The 26,223-nt window shown below is 35.0% G+C and overlaps 1 protein-coding gene across 3 annotated transcripts in view; it reads left to right on the top strand.

Moving 5' to 3' along the window:
* Positions 1-26,223, top strand: part of UBR1 (ubiquitin protein ligase E3 component n-recognin 1) — a 133,396-nt gene that overhangs the window by 71,114 nt on the left and 36,059 nt on the right. For 2 of the 3 annotated variants that reach the window (XM_076004286.1, XM_020285980.2), the window contains 11 exons: positions 851-953; positions 2,075-2,123; positions 2,530-2,684; positions 4,069-4,168; positions 5,514-5,623; positions 8,818-8,904; positions 10,229-10,410; positions 15,472-15,677; positions 17,027-17,120; positions 17,896-18,045; positions 22,730-22,827. In XM_076004286.1, coding sequence (XP_075860401.1) covers positions 851-953; positions 2,075-2,123; positions 2,530-2,684; positions 4,069-4,168; positions 5,514-5,623; positions 8,818-8,904; positions 10,229-10,410; positions 15,472-15,677; positions 17,027-17,120; positions 17,896-18,045; positions 22,730-22,827 — 1,334 coding nt within the window. The remainder of the gene's footprint in view (positions 1-850; positions 954-2,074; positions 2,124-2,529; positions 2,685-4,068; positions 4,169-5,513; positions 5,624-8,817; positions 8,905-10,228; positions 10,411-15,471; positions 15,678-17,026; positions 17,121-17,895; positions 18,046-22,729; positions 22,828-26,223) is intronic. The other variant, XM_076004287.1, reaches the window with a different exon arrangement.

Genomic DNA, 26,223 nt, shown 5'->3' with positions numbered 1-26,223 from the left:
GATGATTTAGATAGTAAGTAAACCTTTCTGATAATCTCTTTGCCATTCATTTGAAGCCATAACTTCATATATTGTACTATAAATTTTATATGCTAATTTTATATTTTTTCTAGTAGAGTTAAAACAGTATTTTACAATTCTTTCATTCTTTGAGGTACATAAAATGGAAATAAGATTTTAATTGTGTTCTTAAAATTTGAAAAATTGATACTACAGTCAATTTCTACTTTGTTTATAGATAAATTATTAGTTTCAAATGACTTTTAAGGTAGGATATAGCTTTTCTTATGCTCTAATAATGTTCAGTGAAATATTTGACTTAAGAATTGGATAGATACCAAAAGCTATATAATGTTCAGAACAAATATGGTATAGTCCTTTTGTCCTTAATGATTTACCTTATAGTACTGTGTAGAGGACTCAATATATTTTCATTTGCAACTTGCTAAAGATATGATGTCTCCCTATTATTTTAGATTTGACCTTAGACAATGCAATGTGCTTTAGTTGAACAGACAACCTTTAGGCTTCACAAACTATAAAAGAAACCTTAGAGATTTAAGTAGGGCATGGGGAACAGGTATAGATAGAACAAATTTCTCCAGATGTGTTTGAATTTCATAATTATAAAACACAACTTAGCTGTTACTGGGACTTTGTGTTCACAGTGTAGGTTTTAGTTTTACTATTGGAATGAAATTTATTATTCAGATTAAGAAAGCTAAATAAAATATTGTTATGTATTTTTCTGTATATTATGACTTCTAGATTAATTTTTAGGTTTTTATTTTTTCTGTATTCTATCCTTCAAGAACATTGCAGTTCATCTCTGTATTTTCCATCTATTTAGAAAACCAGGTGTATCAGGCCATGGAGTTTATGAACTGAAAGATGAATCATTGAAAGACTTCAATATGTACTTTTATCATTACTCCAAAACGCAGCATAGCAAGGTAGGAAAAAGTATCTTTTTCAGTAAATAAATCTAAAATGCTTTATGCTTTTTAACTCCACAGAAAATGTCCTGCTTTTTCTGTAGTTTTCTGCTAGTTCTCATTAATAGTGGGCAGTATCTCACCCAAGAAATTAAAGTTGATTCAATAATGTCATCTACTATATTGGCAATATTTGTATTTTCCTGATTATACCAAAAATGTTTTTTATAACTGTCTCAGAGAGAGGAGGATTCAATCAAGTATCATGTACTTCATGATCACGTACTTTACTTGGTTTTCAAGTTTCTACAATCTCCTTTTAATTTAGGATAGTTCTTTTGCCTTTTTTGTCTTTTATATTGATGCTTCTGTAGAGTACAGGCTAGTTGTCCAGAATATTCTACTTTTTGTTATTTGTCTAATTGTATTCTCATGATTAGATTCAAATTAAACCTGTTTTGGCAAGAGTACTATATAGGTGATATATTGGTTCACATGGTGTCTATGCCATGAAGGATGATGTCTGGCTTTGTCCTTATAAAGTGAATAATTTATAGCTCATTGCACATAATAGGCACTAGGTAAATATTTTGACTTAAAAGAATGGGAACTAAGTTCAGTTTTTGTTGTTGGTTTTTTTTCTTGTTTGTTTGCTCTGTCACAGATAGAATGCAGTGGTGTTCTCATAGCTCACTGCAACCTCAAACTCCTGGGCTTAAGCAGTCCCCTTGCCTCACCCTCCCAAGTAGCTGGGACTATAGGCACACACCACGGTGCCCAGATTATTTATCTATTTTTAGTAGAGACAGGGTCTCACTCTTGCTCAGGCTGGTCTCGAACTCCTGAGCTCAAGCAGTCCTCCTGCCTCAGCCTCCCAGAGTGCTAGGATTACAGGTGTGAGCCACTGTGCCTGATGGGGAGGGGACTAAGTTTTTGATGAGGGATATTCCTCATCTATTTTGCAGTGGCTTTCCTTAGGATGGCTATTTTGTTTCTAGGACAAAGAAGCATTCTGAATATCTGCTTTAGGATATAAAGTATTTTAATAGGTGGTTGGTTCTTTCCTGCCTGCTTTAAAATATTCCATTTGTTTCACGCTTGCAAAGCAGTATATTTAATGGTAGTTTTTTTTTTTATAGGCTGAACATATGCAGAAGAAAAGGAGAAAACAAGAAAACAAAGATGAAGGTAAAAAGTGAGATTCTGAACTGACTCATTTTGACTATTTTCTGTGGTTTTTGTATTAGCAAAGCATATAGTGCTTTGTTTTTGTTATTTTTTGAGAGTAGGCAAGTAAAGGAAATAGAAAGAGCCTTTTGCTTCTTGTTCATGTATTATTTAAGATGTGGTCACTATTATAAGTCATGGAATTTTAAATTGATAGAATATGGAGTTTATTTTGGGTGACTGACATAGTAACTTACGTTACATTTGATATTGATATTTTCAGTACTTCAAGGGTAGCAAAATATCATGTGTGTTGTTTTGCATGTAATCTATTATTTTTTGACATTTGCAATTTAGTATATAGGATAACCCAAATAAGAATGTACCTGTTTGTCTCTTTTTCTCATTTATCTCTCACCCCTTATAGCATTGCCACCACCACCACCTCCTGAATTCTGCCCTGCTTTCAGCAAAGTGGTTAACCTTCTCAACTGTGATATCATGATGTACATTCTCAGGACTATATTTGAGCGGGCAATAGATACAGACTCTAACTTGTGGACTGAAGGGATGCTCCAAATGGTACGTTTACTTCAAATATATTCTCTATGTAGAGTCCTAGAGTTCTTAGGGCTCTGAAGAAGATCTCTGACCTAACTTCTATCCAAACCACATCTATAGCACCTTAGACCTAGAGGTCATTAAAAATAGCTTACATATGGCACAAATTTTCTTAGTGATACATTCTTATATAGCATCTTACTCTTGGGAACCATTTATTAAACCATATCTGTTTAATAAAATCCACAAAAACTGAAAAAGGCTTACTCATGCTAATAATAAATTGGTATGTGATCATTGCATTGTGATTTTTTTATATTTTTAATTTTACTGGTATTATAAAGAGACAGTTTAATGAAGATTTGAAGACAGATCTAGGCTTGAGTTCTGGGTTCCACTACTTCCTACTTAGGAGCAAAAAATAATTTTCTCATTAGTGAAATGGATATAAGTGTAATTATTCATAGAGTTGTTAGGATAATTACATCAAGTGAAAGCAGCTATTTTTTCTTGATACTGTTATAGATAAATTACTTAATCATGCCACTTTGTGGTAGCTGTCATTGGATACTTCTTTAGTAACTGCCTAACTAAATTTTCTTTTTTCCTTGGGTATTGTTGGTCTGCAGGCTCTATATGCTATCATGCTGTATGTATAGCTCAATTTTTGTTATAATGGTGATAAATACATGCAGTATTAAGTTTCAAACCATAGAGATATATTTGAAATCAAGTTAAAACTTCTCTCCTGTCTCTAGTGCCCTGCATAGGAGATAAGCACTGGTAAAATTTTGTATAAAATTTTATATAATCATTCCACATTAGCATATATAAGTTTACCTCATTCTTGATAGCTGCATATTACATTGTATGGATATGCTATAATGTATTTAATTAGTTTCCTATTAATGGCATTCAGGTTGTTTTTAGGTCTTTGCTGTAACAAAGGACACTAAAATGAACATCCTTGTATAAATATTTTTGCATACTTAAAGGAGTGTATCTGTCATACTAATTCCTAGTACTGGGTTTGTACCTTTTACATTTTTGATAGATATTTTCAAATTGACCTCTAAAAATGTTATACCAGTTTACTTTCCTATTACCAGTGTGGTCAAAATTGCCTGCTTCCTAACACCTTTGCCAGCTCTGTATTTTACTAAACTCAAAACTTTTGCCACTCTCATAGGTGAAATATAGGATAATTTTATTTCAACTCAAATTTTTAAAATTATAAGTGATGAACATTTTTTGTATGTATATTCATCATTTCTTTTTCCATGAACTGTTTGTAAACTTTGTACATTTTTTACCTATCAGGTTGCTTATTTTTATACCTCCACTTAAAATATATTTACCTAAACAAGCTCAGTTTTAAAGATCTTCTCTAACTTTCCTCCTTCAGGCATTTCATATTATGGCATTGGGTTTACTAGAAGAGAAGCAACAGCTTCAAAAAGCTCCTGAAGAGGAAGTGACATTTGACTTTTACCATAAGGCTTCAAGTATGTTTGAGTATTACTTTTCAACATAGTTCTAGCTAATTACCAATTTGGAGTTGAAAGTTTAGATCTTATAGAATTTTAATTTGTCAGTCCTGAAGGTTTAGATTTTTCTAGAGTTTTAATCTGTCAGTTCTTAAAACATAGGAAATCCTGAAATTATTAAGTCTCTTCCTAGCATCTTTAGTTTTTAACTAGTATTTTTTTAGTATACTAATATATTTTTGAATCCCGTACTGTAGTCTTTTTGCTACATGACTCCCTACTGCCCACTTTTTTTTTAGGTTGTATACAATGGAAGTTTCTTACTTTCATTTCTCGTCTCAGTATTACCAAATATTTGCTGCTGCATCAATTGTAACATTCACATGACCCATAATGTTTCTGCATTTAAAATGATTGTAGAAGTTCAAATGAATGATAGCATGTTCATTTTGCATTGTTTTCAACTTGAAAGAAAAGAATAGATTTAAATTAGATTTCTATTAAATGCTATCTTATTAATATAGTTTTTTCAAAGCACATTCCACATTTTCAAACCAATAGGCAGGAAGAAAGCATCTCATTTTCTATTTATATACTGTATTTTTAAGATCCATAAAGACATCATGAACCTAATCAGTTTATGGATATAACCTCATAATATCCACTTGGATGTTTTTGGCAGTTTTGTTTTTTATTAAGCATTTTTGCTTAGACATTGAACCAAGTGGATGAGAGGCCAGACAGGTCATTAAGGGTAGGTTTTGTTTAGCAATGCCACTGGAAGATATAAAAGAGAGACTTCAAGTAATTCAAGTTTTCTTATATATCATTTTTTAACTGAATACTTCATATAATTGTAACTCAGTACTTCATGTAATTACAGATCTTTCAATGGACAATTAATGTAGTTAAGGGATTTGGTTACCAATATGAATAACATTAACTAAAAAATTGTAATTTGTACATAATTATGAAGATACATTTGGCCCATCATATCTGTGGATTCCACGTCCTGGGATTCAACCAACCACAAATCCAAATTATTTGGGATTGGGGGAAGAGGTTGCATCTGTAGTGAACATGCGCAGGCCTTTTCCTTGTCATTATTCCCTGTACAATACCATATAACAACTATTTACATAGCATTGGCATTGTATTAAGTATTATAAGTAATCTAGAGATGATTTAAAGTATATAGGAGGATGTGCATAGATTATACACAAATACTGAACCATTTTATATAAAGGACTTGAATATCCATGGATTTTGGTATCCACAGGGATCCTGGTGCCAATTCCCCATGAACACCAAGGGATGACTGTATATATTTATTTATAATGTGTAATTTTGTGTTTTAAAAAAGGATTGGGAAGTACAGCTATGAATGCTCAGAATATACAAATGCTTTTGGAAAAACTCAAGGGAATTCCCCAGTTAGAAGGCCAGAAGGACATGATAACATGGATACTTCAGGTAAACTAGAAAAGTAAACTGATCATATCGTTTAAGAATCCTCTGCTTGCCTCTAAAATTAAGTCACTATTTTTTTCAATTGTAAAGTCATTTTCTACTGATTTTCGTGATCACTCATATTTTTCATATTATTAAATAGTAATTTTTCCCTGCGTTTTAGTGGAGTTTTTTTTTTTTAAGCAAGATTGATTTATTTGCATCATTATTTAGTCAACATGTACTTAATACCTACTGTATGCCATGTTAACCTCTAGACTCTGACCAAGACAGACAAGGTGCTTGCTATCATGAAGCATACACTCTTGTTGAGGTACAGGCAATAAATAAAAAAGTATCAGAGTAATTCAGTAGATGAGTAGGGGATTCCTTTGGGTAATTAGAGAAGGCCACTTTCAGAAGGTGACATTGGAGCTAAGACCTGAATGGCATAGAGGCAGTCTTATAAGAATCCAGAAGGGTACTCCAGAAAGAGGGAACAGCAGTGTAGAAGCTCTCAGGTGGCCAGAAAGAATGCTAGTATGACTGGAACATGATGAGTGAGGGAGAGAAAGGTAGGCAATGAGGTCAGAAGGGCAGCCAGGGGCCAGATCATGTAGGACTTTATAGGTCAGAGTAAAGAGAGTGGTAGCTTTTGTTTTTGAGGACAACAGAGAACCATTGAAGAACTTGATTTTTTGAAAGACAGTCTTGCTCTGTTGCCCGGGCTAGAGTACAGTGGTGGTGTCATAGCTTACTGCAACTCCTGGGCTCAAGTGATCCTCCTTCCTCCGCCTCCTGGGTAGCTGCACACCACCATGCCTGGCTAATTTTTCTATTTTTTTGTAGAGAGGGGGGTCTCGCTCTTACTCAGGTAATCCTCCAATCTTGGCCTCCCAGAGTGCTAGAATTACAGGCATGAGCCACCATACCCAGCTGAATGTTCTTTTCTTTTCTTTTTTTTTTTTTTGAGACAGAGTCTTGCTTTGTTGCCCAAGCTCCAGTGAGTGCCGTGGCATCAGCCTAGCTCACAGCAACCTCCAACTCCTGGGCTAAAGCAATCCTGCTGCCTCAGCCTCCCGAGTAGCTGGGACTACAGGCATGCGCCACCATGCCCGGCTAATTTTTTCTATATATATTAGTTGGCCAATTAATTTCTTTCTATTTATAGTAGAGACAGTGTCTCACTCTTGCTCAGGCTGGTTTCGAACTCCTGACCTTGAGCAATACGCCCGCCTCAGCCTCCCAGAGTGCTAGGATTATAGGCGTGAGCCACTGCGCCCAGCTCCCAGCTGAATATTTAGTGACATAATCTGACCTATATTTATATAAGATCACTTGGGCTGCGGTGGAGTAAATGGATTGCAGGGAACAGGCGTAGAAGCAGGAAAACCTTGAGACTATTGCAGTAATCTTGGTGAAAAATAAGCATGATATAGGCTAAGATGCAGATGGTGAGAAACTGGACTGATTAAGGTATATATTGAAGGTAGAATCTATAGTACATGCTGATAGATTTGGTGGACGGGATGAGGGGAATCATGGAATCAAAGAAATTCCTGGATTTTGTGTTTGAACTATTGAGTAGATATCAATGCCTCTGGGGAGGAGTGAGTGAATAATGGGGAAGGGGAGAGGCTAGGAATGTTACTTTAATGGAAAACCCTTCACATGGAAACATGAAGCCAGGGGTATAGAACTCATTGCATTCATTAAAATATTCTCATGTGTTCAGCTAGATGTTTTGGTATCAATTGGAAATCTTTGTACTGCTTTGTATAAGAGGTCAGTCCTTTTTACTGTTATACTTAATTAGAAACATTTCTCAAGCAAGCTTGACCATAATAGGATATGTAACTATAAGATAATGATATTAATATTTCTCTTGATGTAGATTTCATGAATATTTAGTATTTGTGTTTAATTTATCAACATAATGATTTTAAAATATAAAATCAGAGCAAAAAAGTAGATACTGTTCTACCTTAAGGAAGTAAACTGAGCTGTCATTTAATCCAGCATTTATATCGTGTAGATACAGTGTTATAAATTGGAGATCTATTTCTGAAAATTCATTTCCTATTAGAATACCAACACTTACTACAAAAATATATGAAAAGCACAAGTATCTACTTTTAAAGACATTAGATAATTAACCCAGATGCTTAATTTAAAGCTATGTTGTATGTGTTCCTTGTGGGAGATTTTTCCTTATGAGAATAAGGCTCCTTCAAAATATAAATAAGCTTACTGAATGCACCATCCCATTGCTGAAACTTTGACATATTTTAATAAAAATGAGGTAGATTTGTATAAGCTGTTATAGAAATGTCTGCAAAGAAAAGTGATTAAGTGAAAAAAGGAGGTTTGAAACAATATGTATAGTAAGATCTCTAATGAAAATAGATATGAATATATTACATATTATGACAAATTTTTCCTGGAACGAAATATTGATAATCTTTATTTCTTTTTTCTTATTTTTATTTTTTGAGACAGAGTCTCACTTTGTTGCCCAGGCTAGAGTGAGTGCTATGATGCCAGCCTGTCTCATAGCAACCTCAGACTCCTGGGCTCAGGTGATACTACTGCCTCAGCCTCCTGAGTAGGCTGGGACTATAGGCATTTGACACCATGCCCAGCTAATGTTTTCTATATATATTAGTTAGCCAATTAATTTCTTTCTATTTATAGTAGAGACGGGGTCTCGCTTTTGCTCAGGCTGGTTTCGAACTCCTGACCTTGAGCGATCTGCCTGCCTTGGCCTCCCAGAGTGCTAGGATTACAGGCATGAGCCACCGCACCCGGCCAATAATCTTTATTTTGATTGTTGCTTTTGGAGAGGGGGGCTGAAATCAGGGAGAGGAAGATTTTACTTCCCATTTTGTATCTTTGTCTTTATGTGACTTTGCACTAAAACTGTCATTTTAAATTTTTAAAAAGAAATTTTTTCCTGGCAAATCTCTCAGGTAAACAGTGGGATGCTTATAGTTGCATACTGAATCAGCTGGTTTGCTGCCAGGGGCCTCCTCCTCAGCTGGATCGCTCATCCACCAGGAGAGGTGTTTGTCATAGTCAGGGTTACTCCCCCCTCCCAATATATTGAAATAGTTTAAGTCAAAGACAATTAGAAACTTTATGACAAAATCAGGTTAGGGAATTTTTTTATTTCTGTTCAGTCTAAGGAAATCTTTTAACATTTCATCTGTTTTTCACAGATGTTTGACACAGTGAAGCGATTAAGAGAAAAATCTTGTTTAATTGTAGCAACTACTTCAGGATTGGAATCTATTAAGAATGATGAGGTAATAACACTGGAATAATGATAATATTCATCTCTGTCTTTAAACTTCACAGGCATAAGGGAGCTGTTGCTTTTTTTTAGGAGGAACTTTAGTGTAAAGTATGTGCTCTGGGATCTGTCTATTTTTTATTTGTTAAGCTTTTGTACTGTCAGGATTAATGGTATTTGACAGATAATATTTCGGTATAGTTTATGTATTTTACAAAAGCAAAGGAAATTGATACATAGTGGAGCTCTATTAGAAATACCCTGTTTTATTAATTGTTAAGATATTTTAATGTCTGAAATTGGGATGTGTCTCACAATGGCTCCTTATGATCAATAATATTCTTTAGAGAAATATAATGGTACATCTTATATTCAATGAAATATATTTATTAATTTCCATAATATAGTAAATCAGGTTTTGATATTCTAATATTGCAATTATTAGAATATTATTACTTTTGTTTGTTTTAATAGACAGATCTCTGACTCTGTCATCCAGGCTGGAGTGCAGTGCCAAGATCGTAGCTCACTATAACCTCAAATTACTGAGCGCAAGTGATCCTCTGGCCTCAGTCTCCCAAGTAGCTAGGACTATAAGTATACCACCATGCCCAGATAATTTTTTAAGTTTTTTATAGAGATGAAATATCCTTGCATTGCCCAGGGTGGTCTTAAACTCTTGGCCTTAAACAATCCTCCTTTCTTGGCCTCCCAAAATTTTGGGATTATAGGCATGAGCCCCTGACCCTGGCCTACTTTTGGTTATTAACCATCCTTCCTAAAAGAAAAACACTGTACTTAAATTATAATAGAAAATTAAAAAGCACCAAATATGTCTGTGTGATATTGTTAAAGTTCTCAGTCTCAGCAATGTATGTTGGAGTAACTGTTTAGACATCATCAAGTTGGTTTAAATTGATTAAAGGTCAGTGAATATGTGATTGACAAATGATTTTAAAATTTTATCTGTTTTTATTTCTTAATGTACCTGCCTTGAATATAAAAGGCAGTTTATTGGATATTTAAGGTACTTGACCTTTTACATTAAATTATCAAAATAACCAAAGGAGCAATTCGTTGTATGATGTGGTGGAGCCTGTAGTGCTAATTTTTTTTTTCATTTTTATTATTGTTTTATTTCAGCATATCATGGGGGTACAAATGTTTAGGTTATATATATTGCCCTTGCCCCCTCCCTCCCAGAGTCATTGAATCTAGGTTTTAAGAGATAATCAAGTATTTCAGACTCATACTCTAGGAAATGTTGCCAACTGAACAGTACATGCACATTTTTAACAATGAATCTTACCTAATTTTGTGATTTTTTTAATACCCAGATTACTCATGATAAAGAAAAAGCAGAACGAAAAAGAAAAGCTGAAGCTGCTAGGCTACATCGCCAGAAGATCATGGCTCAGATGTCTGCCTTACAGAAAAACTTCATTGAAACTCATAAACTCATGTATGACAATACATCAGAAATGCCTGGGAAAGAAGATTCCATTATGGAGGAAGAGAGGTAAAACAAAGCGAAACCAAAATTAGCAACTCAATTTTTGAAGGAATAATTAAATACTCACTTTAAATCATGTTTTTCCAAAATGTATTTTATAGTAAGAGAAATTAAACTATTTTTAAGCTAGGAAGGTCAAAGTGAAGGCTCTAAGGTACTTATTGAATGCATTTTATATTGCTGCATGCTTTGAGTACATAATAAAGTTAAGAACCTTTATGTACAAAAAGATGGGACAGTAGGAACAACAAAAATAGAAATCAGCTCTTGTTATTTTGTATATATGAGCACTTTTAGATACACATTTACAAGTCAGTTCACAGAGTCTACATTATTTTGTTTCTGATAAAAAAGATTGCAGTTATTGCCTATTGGAAATAAATTCTTCACCTGAAAAAGATGGTTTATGCTAGTTTTTCTTTATTTCTTAAAGAGAACGAAGACAATACCTATAGCTGTGGGCATGGATAGCACACTGGAATAGGAATCAGTAAATCTGATTTTCTGATTCCTGACTGTGGTATGTTTCTGGAGAAATCAAAGCCATGCTTTGTGGGAAATTACATAGGTACAGAAAAGGGAGGAGGCAAAATAACGGTACTTTGAAAAGCATTCCAAGAAATTTAAAATACTGAAAATACCCAACTTATGTCCATATTTTATAACAAGCTTTCACTGCTATTTAAAACATGTGCTTGGTTGGGTATGGTTGTGCACACCTGTAGTCCCAGCTACTTGGGAGGCTGAAGCAGAAGGATCTCTCAAGCTCAGGAGGTGGAGGCTGCATTGAGTTATGATGATGCCACTACACTCTAGCTCAGGCAACAAAGGAAGACCCTGTCTCAAAAATTAAAAAATTTTAAAAATAAAGTTAAAAACAATGTGTGCTATATGTACTTTTAGACAATTATGCTTTTGCATAAATAGTAGGTGCATTATATTCTATGTAACATGTTTGTAATCCTGAAGCTGAGTATACTAACAAGGACCATAAAAAATGACTATATTACAGATTAAAATAGAACAATATGAAGGTAAGCCTTCATTGGCTGACTATAGTGTAATAAAACTAGAAATAAAAACCTTATGGCCGGGCGCGGTGGCTCAAGCCTGTAATCCTAGCACTCTGGGAGGCCGAGGCGGGCGGATTGCTCCAGGTCAGGAGTTCGAAACCAGCCTGAGCAAGAGCAAGACCCCGTCTCTACTATAAATAGAAAGAAATTAATTGGCCAACTAATACATATATATATATATAAAATTAGCCAGGCGTGGTGGCGCATGCCTGTAGTCCCAGCTACTCGGGAGGCTGAGGCAGCAGGATTGCTTGAGCCCAGGAGTTTGAGGTTGCTGTGAGCTAGGCTGACGCCACGGCACTCACTCTAGCCTGTGCAACAAAGCGAGACTCTGTCTCAAAAAAAAAAAAAAAACCTTAAACAAGAGTGGAGTTTCCACTTGTAAATATTATGTATTAACAACATCCTATTTAGAAAGTAGTGAGAAGGAAACTACTGACTATCAGAATGAGAAGATGTAAAGCAAAGGTGCACTCAGAGTTAATTAATGGCCTTAATGCTTTCATTATTTATTTATTTTTTGCTTGACTGATTAGACATATGATTTATGAATGTGTTCTTATTGAAAACAGTTCAAATAATGCAGTAAATTCCCTTTGACCATACTCTACTTTCCTGATCTTTCTTCACAGATAACCATGATTATAAATTACCACTGTTCTAGACCCTTTTCTATGCATTTATAAACATGTGTATATGAGGAAATAATGAGGCATGTTTTATGTTTTTAGTGGGTTTTTTTTTTAACCATACATTTTGTTCTGTGGCTTGCTTTTTCAATGTCTTATAAATCTTTTTCTATCAGTACATATAGATCTATAGTGTAGATTACACATCATTGTTTATGACTACGGCATAGTCTTCCATGGTGTGGATATACAATATTTAATTATCTGATTTTGGACATTTAGGTTGCTTCCAATTTTCATTTATTACAATTTTTTTTTTTTTTTGAGACAGAGTCTCACTTTGTTGCCTAGGCTAGAGTGAGTGCCGTGGTGTCAGCCTAGCTCACAGCAACCTCAAACTCCTGGCTCAAACAATCCTTCTGTTTCAGCCTACCAAGTAGCTGGGACTACAGGCATGCGCCACCATGCTCGGCTAATTTTTTCTATATATATTAGTTGGCCAATTAATTTCTTTCTATTTATAGTAGAGACAGGGTCTCGCTCTTGCTCAGGCTGGTTTCGAACTCCTGACCTCGAGCAATCCGCCCGCCTCGGCCTCCCAGAGAGCTAGGATTACAGGCGTGAGCCACCGCGCCCGGCCTATTACAATTTTTAAGTACCTTTTTGTATGTGCCTTTTTGTGCAATTGTGCAAATGCATCTCAGGGTTGGACTCTAATAAGTGAAAGGGCTGGTTCAAAATTTTAATAGATATGGCTACATTGCTCTCCAAAATGGTTTTACTAATTTCTACTCCCAGCAATGTATAAGAGTATCCATTTACTTTATTTTCACCAGTACTTAACTATGATTAGTACTTGAAAATATTTGATGTTATCAAAATTGTAATTTGTACCAATCTGACTGAATTTCCCTGATTACTAGTTAGTCCTAGGTTGCACATCTTCTCATATCATTGCCTATTGTATTTTAACTTTGAGGAATTACCTGTTGTTATCCTTTGCCCATCTCTATTGAATGCTTTGCTCTTATTGAAGTCCTTTAAAATTATGGATACTAAACTTTGTTAAATATGTTTCCCATTTTTTAACACTTAATTATGGGGTTTAGCCATAGAGAAGTTTTCAATATTGGTGAAGACAGATTTATCAGTATTTTATAGTTTTTACTTTTTGTATCTTGTTTGAGAAAGCTTTTTCTATCCCAAATCTCAAATATATTCTTTTTTTTTTTTTTAAACCATAAGAAAATTTTGTTTCTTAGAGATAGGGTCTAGCTATGTTGCCCAGGCTGGAGTGTAGTGGCTGTTCACAGGTACCATCAGAGTACTACGGCCTTGAACTCAGCCTCCTGAGTAGCTGGAACTACAGGTATGTGCCACTAGGCCCAGCCAAAATTTTAATTATGTTATATTAATACATTTTCCTTTTAAAAATTAAATGTTGCCTGTAATCTCAGCACTTTGGGAGGCCCCGGGAGGAGGATCAGTTGAGCCCAGGAGTTCAAGACCAGCTTGGACAATATAGCAGTACCCCATCTCTATGAAAAATAAAAAAATTAGCCAGGCATGGTGGCATGCGCCTGTAGTCCTGGCTGTTAGGGAGGCTGCGATGGGAAGATCTCTTGAGCCTAGGAGTTTGAGACTGGTGAGCTAAGATTGTGCCACTGCACTCCAGCCTGGGCAATAGAGCAAGATCCTGTTGCTTAAAAAAAAAAAAATGAAAATAAATAAAAATCAAACATTAGAGATAAAGTTGAAGTTCCATTTGAGCACCAGCCCAAATCCTAGACTTCTTTCTACTCTTCTTCAAAGGTTCTCTGGTTATAAGTTTTATGTGTATCTTAATCAGAATTTTTATTATTCTAGTACATACAAATATATGTAACCACAGAAATTATATAGTGTCATTTAGCCTTTTGTTTTATTTGCATATATATTACATATTCTGCAACTTCCCATTTTCACTGAATAGTATAATATGTCTTAGAAATCAATGTGTTCTTACATTCAAAATGAGCTCAGTGTTTCTCAGTCTTCACATTTGGGCAGTGATTCTTTTTCATGCCATACTATCCCATAAATTGTGGAACATTTGGCATCTCCTGCCAACTAGTCTTTATGACAACCAAAAAGCAAACCTCCATGTATTTATTGCTGGATGCCACCTGAGAGGTGGTACCACCTAGCTGAAACCCATATTTTAAAATCCATATAGCATTCTATATTATATAAGTTCATTTATATTGGTAATAAACATTTATTTCCAGTTTGTTTAATGATACACCATATTTCAGGGAGCTTCTTGTACAGAGAGACAATATTGCAGAGTAGTTCAGAGCATGGCCTGTAAGGCCAGATTAACTGGGTTAAATCCTGCCTCTGCTACTTACTAGTGATGAGTCACTGAGTGAGTTTCACTGTTCCTAGGCCTCAGTTTCTTCATCTGAAAAATGGAGGTAATAAAAGTATCTACCTCGTAGGATTATTATAAGACTTCAGTGAGTAAACATAATGTTACGCATTTAAAACAGTGCCTAGCTTCACAGTCAGCACATTATAAATATTTGCTATTTTTATATATTATTATTACACACATCAGTAGATCCTAAGATTTGCCAAATCACTAAGAGTAGGTCCTAAGAATTGCTAAACCTTAACAAATCAGAGTTGGTCCTAGGAATTGCTAAGTCATTAAGGTGTAAGATTTTTAGTTTTAGTAGCTACCAAAATATAATAGAAATATAAATGCCTAATGAAAGGGAATGGGTAAAACTACTATGGCACATACAGTAAGAATCCTGTGTGGCCATTTAAAAATGTTTCTGAAGAAATTTTAGTGGTATTAGAAAATAACAAAGATGTAAGTGAATAAAGCAGGATGCAAGTCTGTATATATAATGTGATCTCATTTATGTAAAGAAGTATATTATAAATAGAAAGCGGACTAGAAGGAAATGTATAAGGTTACTAGTGGTTATCTCTATATTGTAGGAATATAATGCTTTTTATTTTCTTCTTTATATTTTTGTAGATTTTCTAAAATTTCTTCAATAAGCATGTATTTTATATTCAGGAAAAAACTAATAACTAAGCTCATTAGTACAGTAAATTAAATATAATTATGTACACATTACATTTTATCATTTTTTATACTTAGCAACACTTATACTTTATAATAAGTAAATAGCTGGTAAAAGCCAGAAAGGTTAGAGGGGAAGCTTTTAAGTTAATATTGCTAAATATCATTTTTATTTTTATTTTTCTTATTCTTAAAGTTCTTGCCTACAGTTATTTAAAATATACCAAAATATAAAGACAAGTGACCAAAAGTGTGTGTTCTCATTTCTGGTTGTTTCTTTTGGTAGCACTCCAGCAGTCAGTGACTACTCTAGAATTGCTCTGGGCCCTAAACGGGGTCCATCTGTTACTGAAAAGGAGGTGCTGACATGCATCCTCTGCCAAGAAGAACAAGAGGTGAAAATAGAAAATAATGCCATGGTATTATCGGCCTGTGTCCAGAAATCCACTGCTTTAACCCAGCACAGGGGAAAACCCATAGAACTCTCAGGGGGTATGTATTGTTTAATCAATATCCTTTTGAGTATTTCTTTTCATACCTATATAATTAGAAAAAAAATACTACTTCAAAGAAATTTGGGAGTGAGGTTATATTAAGTTATTTGATCAGATCACAAATTACCCATATTGAAATGACTGTAGGTTTTTATAATGTTGGCTACTTTGTTTTAATTTTTTATTTTAATTTTTGTTAGCACTTGACCACATTGCTCATTCTGTCTCTCTGTTTGCCTATCTCCGTTTCTTTTTGCTGAACCATTTGAAAGTAGATTACAGGCATCATGACATTTCATCCCTATTATTTCCACATGCATTTTCTAAAACTAAGGACAATCTGTTATATAGCTACCATACCATTATTATATTGAAGAAAGTAATAATATCCTCTAATATAAAATCCATTTTTTCCCAAATATTCTCAAAATGTCTTCTATAGGTAGATTTTTTTTTTTTTTAAGAATTCAGGTCAGTTGTTTTGTATAGTATCTCAATATATTGTGAATTTGTCTGATTGTTACCTCATTATTAGAGTCATGTTAAATATTTTCTTGGCAAGAATACTCATTACAGAATATATTGTACTTACATCAGGAGTTAGCTGTTTTGTTTTTAAAATACCCTTGGAAGTATAATAATAAAGTATTCATTTATTGAATAAATATTTAATTATTTCATTTATTCATTTATTGAATAATAAAGTGTTCATTTATTGAATACTTAACATGTGCCGGGTACTTGTTAAGTGCTTTATGTATATTTACTTATTTTCTTTATCCTCTCTATAGCCCCATGAGTTCAGTATCAATACTGGCTCCATTTTACAGATGAGGGAACTGAGGCACTGAGAAGTCAAGTAACCTCTCCAAGGATAAGAGTTTTAAGTGATGAAACCAAAATTTGAAATCCCTAATCTGTGCTTTTTCCTAGTAGGTTAATTCCCCTGAATACTCCCTTAAATTATTAGCTAGTCAAATTACCCATAAAATTACAAAAGTAATTAAAAGTTTGAAATATAGAAGAAGATCAGTTCAACAACCAAGATGATGCAGTTTAAACCTAATGTTCAGAATTAAAATGTAAATCATAGATCACATTATCATTAATCCATACTAATTTTAGAATCATATCTGATAGTCTAGCTTTATTCTTTTCTCTTTTTCATTACTATAAAGAATGTATATCCTGCTGTCATGATATTGTGATACTTTTCTTGGACATTCCTAAGAAACTTTGTGATTCAAAGTTTGGACCTGATAACCTACCTCTCTCTCTTCCCCTGCCCCCTTTTATGATTTTGGAAGAGATGAATACATATCTATTATTTTTATCTTCCTGTACCAGAAACCCTGGACCCACTTTTCATGGATCCAGATTTGGCATATGGAACTTATACAGGAAGCTGTGGTCATGTAATGCATGCAGTGTGCTGGCAGAAGTAAGTTGTCCTTCTGACATGTTCTTGAAAGAGACTAGGAACATTGAAGTTCATTCAAGGCCACAAAAAGGCATGTTTTTTCATGTCTTCTTTCCTTCTTATTTGAATAATTGAAGCAATTTTAATTACTAATTCTGTTTGCATGATACTAATTATTACCAACTTTGGAAAGTGATGTGTAAAGTTATCAACTTAAGATTTTCATTGTTTGTTTGTGCTTGCTCTCCACAAACTACTCAGTTGCTCTCCATCAGTATTCATGTAAAAGGAGCAGTAATCTTTATAAAAATCTCCTTCCCCTCAAAACATACTACAGTGAAAAGTATCTTTGGGATAGAATAGGACAAGAGGTGTTAGTTTTATTAATATTTCTGGAAAAGATAAAAATTCAGAAATGTAATTCCTGAGCAATCTTTTGTATAGAGTTTACCCATTTGACATTAGATTAAAATATATAATTTTCCTATGATAATTCTCACTACTTCAGTTGGTCATTGGAAACTGAGGGAAGTAGTATCTATTAATACATTGTATGCCCATTTGTTGAGGTAGGAGACAAGTTACAAATAAGAAATTTACTTTAAATTTCTATGTATCCTGATGTGTTTTCCACTTTGCCCCCAAAAGAATAGGCAGCCTGCTTGTTCTGTAATTATAACCTGTGAATTTTTTGTATTTAGGTTCTGTGGAGCAAAATTTTCAGATTTTTTTACTTGGATTAAAGCAAAGATATGGGTGCGTTTCTAAGTGGGCTTGTGTCTTTGGTATTTTGCAGGTATTTTGAAGCTGTACAGCTGAGCTCTCAGCAGCGCATTCATGTTGACCTTTTTGATTTGGAAAGTGGAGAATATCTTTGCCCTCTTTGCAAGTCTCTGTGCAATACCGTGATCCCCATTATTCCTTTGCAACCTCAAAAGATAAACAGGTATGTTTTAATTTATATTGTGGTTAAGTTTTTAAAACCTGTTTTTGGTTCTTTAATTTGTGCCTATTTTTGTTAGATTACTAGTTTATTTTTAACTCTTTAGAGGAATTAATACTTTTCATTTTGTACCTTGAATCATACTTTTAAAATATGATTAAATGCCTCATATTTTGGTCTCTAAAAGAACTAGACTGTTCATTTACTCAAATCTGTATGTTGTGCATATATTTCCCAATAGCTATTAAAGTAAATAGAACTCTGATCTCTGTCTTAGCACTTTCATAAGGAGAAAAGATGTAGAAAAAATTCATTTCCTTTCATATGACCCTTTGCCACTATCAGAGTTACCATTTGGAATTTGGTAGCTCTAAATGTCTTTGTATTATTTTTTAATTCTATTTTTCTATAGAGCTTTAGAGACATGGACAAAATGTTAACTATAAAGATAAATGAAAACACTAGATTTATTATATATATTTTTGGATAGTGTTTGAGCATTTAGAGTTTTTAAATTTTTATATTTGGTCATCTATCAGTGGAATTTAACAGCAAATTCTTTTTTTTTTTTTTTATGACAATCTGGACACTTAATTATATGTTTTATATTCCCGCTGTTCTGCATGATGATAACAATACTATTTATATTGTTGTTATTTCAATTTAAAACTCAATGAATTCATAATGATAAGCCTAAATTCTGCTAAAGAAAATGTTTTTTTAAAAAATAAAAACACCTTTAGCATGTCTCCATAACATAAGAGTTCAAAGGTGATAGGTTTGTCAAGCAGGGTCAACAAATAGTTGCTCCATCTCTAACTATTCCATGTCACTGGGAAACCTAATTTGGAAATTGTCATCTTCAACATATTGGGACATAGAATGTCACATTATAGGAAGAAGGTAGCATGAAAAAGATTTATCTTTCATTTATTAGTAATTAGTATGTTCTAGGTGTTCTACCGAGCACATGCTACATTATTTTATTTAATAAGATATTAGGTATTGTTATTTCTTTTAAAGATAAGGAATTAGAGACTATGGGTGGTTTTTACTTATTCAAGGCAAACTCAGGATTTGAACCCAGACCTTACTCCAAAGTCTTACCTAACTGTACAACTGAAGACAAAGATAAAATAAATCATAATAAAGTAACTCCAACTTCTTGTTAGCTTGTACAAGCCTTTTTTACAAATGATTCCCCAAAATAAGTATTATTAAATGTGTAAATTATTCTCTAAAGAAATATTCAACAACTTCTTTCCTTGATGTCTTTAAGACTAGGATGCTTCAAAGCAATCCTTTCCAAATTCAGAAAGCTGATCCTATGACCAGGGCTCTTAGAACCCTGGAACACTTTTAATCTGTAGTAACAATTTTGTTACTCGAGATCTGAAATATATAATTGTATGTAACATTTTTATTAGGCACTTGAACTTACCTGTGTAGTTGCTTATATTTGCTTTTTGTATTTTAAAAATTCAAGATGAGTAAATATATGCTATTAAAGGTAAAAGCATATAAAATTTAGCAAAACTAATATTTGGATAAAAATTATCAAAAACGTATAATATAAATTTATATAAAAATTTTAAAATAATAAGCTAGCTTTTGTGTTTTTGAGACAGAATCTCACTCTGTCTCCTGCGGTAAAGTAGCATTATCAGAGCTCACTGCAACTTCAAACTCCTGAGCTCAAGCGAACCTCCTGCCTCAGCCTCCCAAGTAGCTGGGACTACAGTGATGCTCAGCTAATTTTTCTATTTTTTGTAGAGGTGAGGTCTCGCTACATTGCCCAGCTGGTCTCAAACTCTCAGCCTTAAGTGATCCTCACGCCTCAGCCTCCCAAAGTGCCTCCCAAAATGTTGGGAATATAGGTATGAGCCACTGTGCCCAGCCTCAGCTAGTATTTTTAAAGAAAATTGGTTGGCTGGGTGCAGTGGCTTTGGGAGGCTGAGGTGGGAGGATCACTGGAGGCCTGGAGTTTGAGATCAGCCTGGTAAACATAGTGAGATCCCACCTCAACAAAAAAAATAGAAAAATTAGCTGGTTTGGTGGAATGCGCGTATAGTCCCAGCTACTTGGGAGGCTAAGGCTGGAGGATCGCTTGAGCCCTGGAGTTTGAGGTTACAGTGAGCCACCAATCACCACACCAATGCACCACTCCCGTCTGGGTGACAGAGTAAGACCCTGTCTTTAAAAAGAAAAAAAAAAGAAAGAAAGAAAATTGGTCATAAGGTCATAATCAGTCATAGTATATTTTCATTTTTGAGTACCAAAAAAATTCTTAGATCAAATTTGTGCCCAGATAGATGAATTTTTACTAGTGTATTATGTATTTAAACTTCACTCAAAATTGTCCTTTCAATAAACAGATTCCTATTTGAAAATAAAAGTTTCTGGTTTGCTTTGGTTCTTTTCTTTTTCTTTTCTTTTTTTTTTTTTTTGAGACAGGGTCTTGCTCTGTTGCCTGGGCTAGAGTGCTGTGGTATCATCATACCTCACTGCAAACTCAAACTCCTGGACTCAAGAAATCCTTCTTCCTCAGCCTCCTGAATAGCTGGAACTACAGCCCCCTTGGTTCTTTTTTATTTTTGAGAGAGTTCTCACCGTGTTGCCCTGGGTAAAGTGCCGTGGCATCAGCCTAGCTCACAGCAACCTCAAACTTCTGGGCTCAGGTGATCCTCCTTCCTCAGCCTCCCGAGTAGCTGGAACTACAGGCATGCGCTACCATGCCTGGCTAATTTTTTCTATTTTTGGTAGAGATAGGGTCTCACTCTTGCTCAGGCTGGTCTCGAACTACTGAGCTCAAACTGTCTGCCTGCCTTGGCCTCCCAGAGTGCTAGGATTACAGGCATGAGCCACCACGCCTGGCCACCTTGGTTCTTAATAACCGCCTGGACCAAGTCCCTGTCCTTTTTAAATCTATATTCCAGAAAGGAGAGACTGGCAATAAACAAAGAAAAAAAACCAAAGTGTTGAGTAGTGGGAAATACTATGAAAAAACTAAAGCAGCAGGGTAAAGGGCTAGAGACAGACTGGAGCATGAGGCTATTTATACATAGAGCTGTCAGGGAACTCCTCTCAGAGATGGTGACATTTGAATAAAGATGTGAATAAAGTAAGGGATAAACAGTGCTGCTCTTTGGGAGAAGAGAATTCTAAGCATAGGCAGCATCAAGAGCAAAGGCCTGGCCGGGTGCGGTGGCTCACGCCTGTAATCCTAGCACTCTGGGAGGCTGAGGTGGGCGGATTGCTCCAGGTCAGGAGTTCGAAACCAGCCTGAGCAAGAGCGAGACCCTGTCTCTACTATAAATAGAAAGAAATTAATTGGCCAACTAATATATATAGAAAAAATTAGCCGGGCATGGTGGCACATGCCTGTAGTCCTAGCTATTCGGGAGGCTGAGGCAGCAGGATTGCTTGAGTCCAGGAGTTCGAGGTTGCTGTGAGCTAGGCTGATGCCATGGCACTCACTCTAGCCTGGGCAACAAAGTGAGACTCTGTTTCAAAAAAAAAAAAAGGAGCAAAGACCTGAGGTTAGGAACCAGATCGGCTGCTTTGAGGCACAGCAAGAAGGCAGCATGACTAGAATGGAGCAAGCAAAGACCAGATCATAAAAGGGTTTATGAGCTAAGGTTAGAGGTTAGAATTTTTAGGCCAGGTGCAGTGGCTCACACCTATAATTCCAGCACTTTGAAAGGCTAACGCAGGAGGATGGCTTGAGGCCAGGAGTTTGAGACCAGCCTAATCAACAGAGCAAGACCCCTGTCTCTACAAAAAATAGAAAAATCAGCCTGGTGTGGTGGAGTTTATCTATAGTCTGCACTACTTGGGAGGCTGAAGCAGGAGGATTACTTGAGGCCAGCCCAGGAATTTGAGGCTGCAGTGAGCTATGATGATGCTACTACACTCTAGCCCAGATGACAGAGCTAGACTCTGTCTCGAAAAAAATAAAAAGAAGTTGGAATTTTTATTTTATGTGTTATGGGAAACCATTGGAATATTTTGAACAGGGGAGTGATATGATCTGATTTACATTTTAGAAAATCCCTGTAGCTGCTGTATGAGGAATTTGTACTTAATGAAACACAGGAGTGGAAGTAAGAGTTTATTGAAATTGAAGTAATCCTGGGGAGGGATGATGTGACTTGGACCAGAATAGTAGTGATAGAGAGAAGTAATCAATTTGGGATATATTTAAAAGGAAAACTGCAAGACTAGCTAATAGATTAGAATCTTGGATGTGAGGGAATCACAGAAATCAATCAGAGAACAAATGGAATGGCAATTCTGTTTAGTGGCATTTACTACTTCTGGGTGATGGGCATATGGGTAATGTCTTATTCCTTGTGCTTTTTTTTGTTTTTCCTTGTCGAGACAGAGTCTCACTACTGCTCAGGCTGGTCTTGAACTCCTGGCCTAAAGCAATCCTCCTGCCTCTGCATCTAAGGGCTGGGGTTACAGGTGTGAGCTACCACACCCAGCCATCCTTGTACTTTTAAAATTCCCCTCCACTCCCAAAAAGCTACATTTTTAGACACATGTTTCTATGACCTAGAAAATTAGTCTGGAGGAATTGGACTTTTTGATATAGTCATTTATCCAAAAAAGGACTGTGCAAGTTCAGCTTTTCAGTTTGACTTTGTACCAATGGCTTTAATAATTTTTAAATATCATTTTTCAGTGAGAATGCAGAAGCTCTGGCTCAACTTTTGCCCCTGGCACGATGGATACAGACTGTTCTCACCAGAATATCAGGTTATAATATAAGACATGCTAAAGGTTTGCTTAAATTTATTTTATATTGGCTGTGTGAAATCAGAATCTTTTAAAAAGTAATTATTATTCTAAAATATGGTTTATAAGAACAGATTTGTTGAATATCAGGAAATAGAGATTTTTGAAGCTAAGACTAAGTTTGGATTAAATCACTTTACTCAATCATTTTTTTAATACTGGGAGGCAATATAGACTGTGATTAGTCTGTCCAGTTTATCTATCTGATTGAGCCAAGATGGTAGACCACTTGGATTTAGATCTTGGATTCAAGATTCATCTAAATCACTAAGATATCCAGTTACTGGATATGTGATCTTGGGCGAGTTACTTAAGCTCTGTTTGCCTCAACTTCTTATTTACAAATAAGGGATAATAATAGTACCTATTTCATTGGTTGAAGAATTAATTGAGTTATATGTAAAGTAGAACAGTCCATGATACATAGAATATTGTTAATATGTTGTCAGTAAAAGTAGTAATAAAAAACTGTTACCTTATTTACATATTCTTTATAATTGAGAGACAAATGTGGCTATTAATGGAGCTATGCTTAAAAAGAGCATTTAAAAAAATTCAGTGAAGAAAAGTTGTCTTTCTTTTTTAGGCTATGAATCAATAGGATGAAGAAGGCAAAGTCTAAGGCCGGGTGTGGTGGCTCACACCTGTAATCCTAGCACTCTGGGAGGCTGAGGCGGGAGGATCGCTCGAGGTCAGGAGTTCGAGACCAGCCTGAGCAAGAGTGAGACCCCCGTCTCTACTAAAAATAGAAAGAAATTAATTGGCCAACTAAAAATATAGAAAAAATTAGCCAGACATGGTGGTGCATGCCTGTAGTCCCAGCTACTCGGGAAGCTGAGGCAGAAGGATCGCTTGAGCCCAGGAATTTGAGGTTGCTGTGAGCTAGGCTAACGCCACGGCACTCTAGATCGGGCAACAGAGCGAGACTCTGTCATAAAAAAAAAAAAAAAAGGCAAAGTCTAGTATTTACAAAATTATTCTCTCATTCTCTCATTGGATCTAAAATTGATGAAAACTATACTCAATATTTATGTCTTATTTCTACCATTTATACCTTCTGTATTTATGTACATTTTTCGTGATTATTTTACCCTCTGTTATGCTTTATGTCCTTCCAGTTATGTACTTTTAGGGAAAATAAAGGATGTATATAAAAACTACAAAGAAAAATAGGGATGATAGTTTTATTTCTCATCACCATAGTCAATCTAAGCTGTCAGGTATTTAAGTGTTGAATTATACCCTTGGCACTAATAAGGATTTATGTTCCTAGCCTTGTTGATCTCACAACAAGTGTACATATGGTACAGTTAAGAGAATGATCAAGAAGAAGTGGCGTTAATAACCAGATTTTATAGTGCAAAACTGTAAGATTCATAGGATTTTTAAGGAGGAATTGATCCGTAGAGGCTGAAGTAGTAAGGGAATGTGCCATGGAGAAAGTGGGATTTGATTTGGTTTTGGACCAAATTTGGATGTGTGGCAGGGATAAGAAGAGCATTCAGGTAGAGAAAAGAGAAAATATTTTTAAAGAAGTATAAGCACTGCATTTTTAGAGACATTAAAAAAGTCTGGCCTACCTGAGTTGAGGGTACACAGTGGGGGAATAGTGGAGAGTATGGGGCACTATTGAGGGCTGTGGATAGGAATTTGGGCTTGGTCATTTAGAAACATGAAATGATGGAAGATGACAGCAGTGAATGAGTTTGGTAATGTCCTGTCATTTTCCCTTTCTTCCCTCATTAATTTTATAGCAAAACCTTTTTTGTGACTGATGTTTATGGAGTAACAATATATTTGCTAAAAAACTCCTGTAGCAAAACACCTTATTTTGCTAAGAAGTGATTTTTGACATGTACCTACTAATTTCCACTTGTTTTAAGCACTGAGAAGTCAGTTTATGGGGTTCTTCTTATTCTTCATAATAATTTAAAATGACTTAGACATACATGAATTTAGTTTCTTTTTATTTAAAATATTGTAGATTGGCATCCTAATATTTAGGTCTCAAAAATTCAGCCTTAACTCAGTTTTTTATCATTTTGGCCTCAAAATGGTTTAATTCGAAGTCTCAAACATGGCTTTAAGTGCAAAGGTCACTTTATTATTAGTAGGACCTAGTGACTAAAGAAAAACAAGAATTATAAGAATGATTAGTATCTTTTAAGTATATGTACTTATTTAGAAGCCTATATTTTTTAGAGAAGAAAAATACTGAACATAATTTATAGAAAAACTGTTGAAATAAAGAACTTTTAAAAAAAGAAGAAGCCAGGTGCGGTAGCTCACACCTGTAATCCTAGCACTCTGGGAGGCCCAGGCGGGCGGATTGCTCGAGGTCAGAAGTTCGAAACCAGCCTCAGCAAGAGCGAGACCCCGTCTCTACTATAAATAGAAAGAAATTAATTGGTCAACTAATATATATAGAAAAAATTAGCTGGGCATGGTGGCACATGCCTGTAGTCCCAGCTACTTGGGAGGCTGAGGCAGAAGGATTGCTTGAGCCCAGGAGTTTGAGGTTGCTGTGAGCAAGGCTGACGCCACGGCACTCACTCTAGCCTGGGCAACAAAGTGAGACTCTGTCTCAAAAAAACAAAAACAAAACAAAAAACAGAAGAAATTGTGGAATGATTATAATTTTTAAGCAAGTGCCTAACATTTATTCTGGTAGCTCTTTAATGTGGGAATGGTGCATCAGATGGGTTGGAGGAGTGAGGAAATGACTCAAGAAGATTAATTAAGAATCAGTTGCCCTGGTCCTACCATGAGATGATGAGAGGTAACGGCAGTTGGCATTGATAAGTTCTCTCTGAATACTTACTGAATAGAGTAAGAGATTGTAAAGGAAGAATTGCAAAGAAAGTGTAAGCATTTTATCTTAATTTCCATTTAGAGATTTAGGGAGCTTAGAAGACAGAAGAGATAATGAATTTAGTATTTATTTTCATGCCATATTGTTTGGTGCATACGGAGAATTAAACAAAAGCATAGTAATAATGGGAGATTTTACCAGATCTTTCCAAGACTATAGCTGGTTAAGTTTGTCTTAAGATAAAGACCTAGAGAATTTTTTAAATTACGCTTGATTTAATAATATTTTTATAGAACTTTGTTCTCATTAGAGAATATACTTTACCAAAATATCCATGGATTATTAACAGAGATTAGTTAATGAACTAGGCCATATAAAAATTTCAATAATTTTTAAAAATAAAAATTATGTAGGACACTTACACTATCCACAGTACAATAAAACTAGAACTCAATAATAAAAAGCCCCAAAACCTAATGAATTAGGAATTTAAAAATTTTTTTATATAATTCTTGAATTTGAGGAAAGAACTAGAGAAAGAGAAAGCACTGACTATTTAGAAATTAACA

This window comes from Microcebus murinus, chromosome 6 (genome assembly GCF_040939455.1).
Source record: "Microcebus murinus isolate Inina chromosome 6, M.murinus_Inina_mat1.0, whole genome shotgun sequence".
NCBI lineage: Eukaryota > Metazoa > Chordata > Mammalia > Primates > Cheirogaleidae > Microcebus > Microcebus murinus.
Note: the sequence above shows the minus strand (reverse complement) of the source record. Positions and strands in the feature narration are given on the sequence as shown.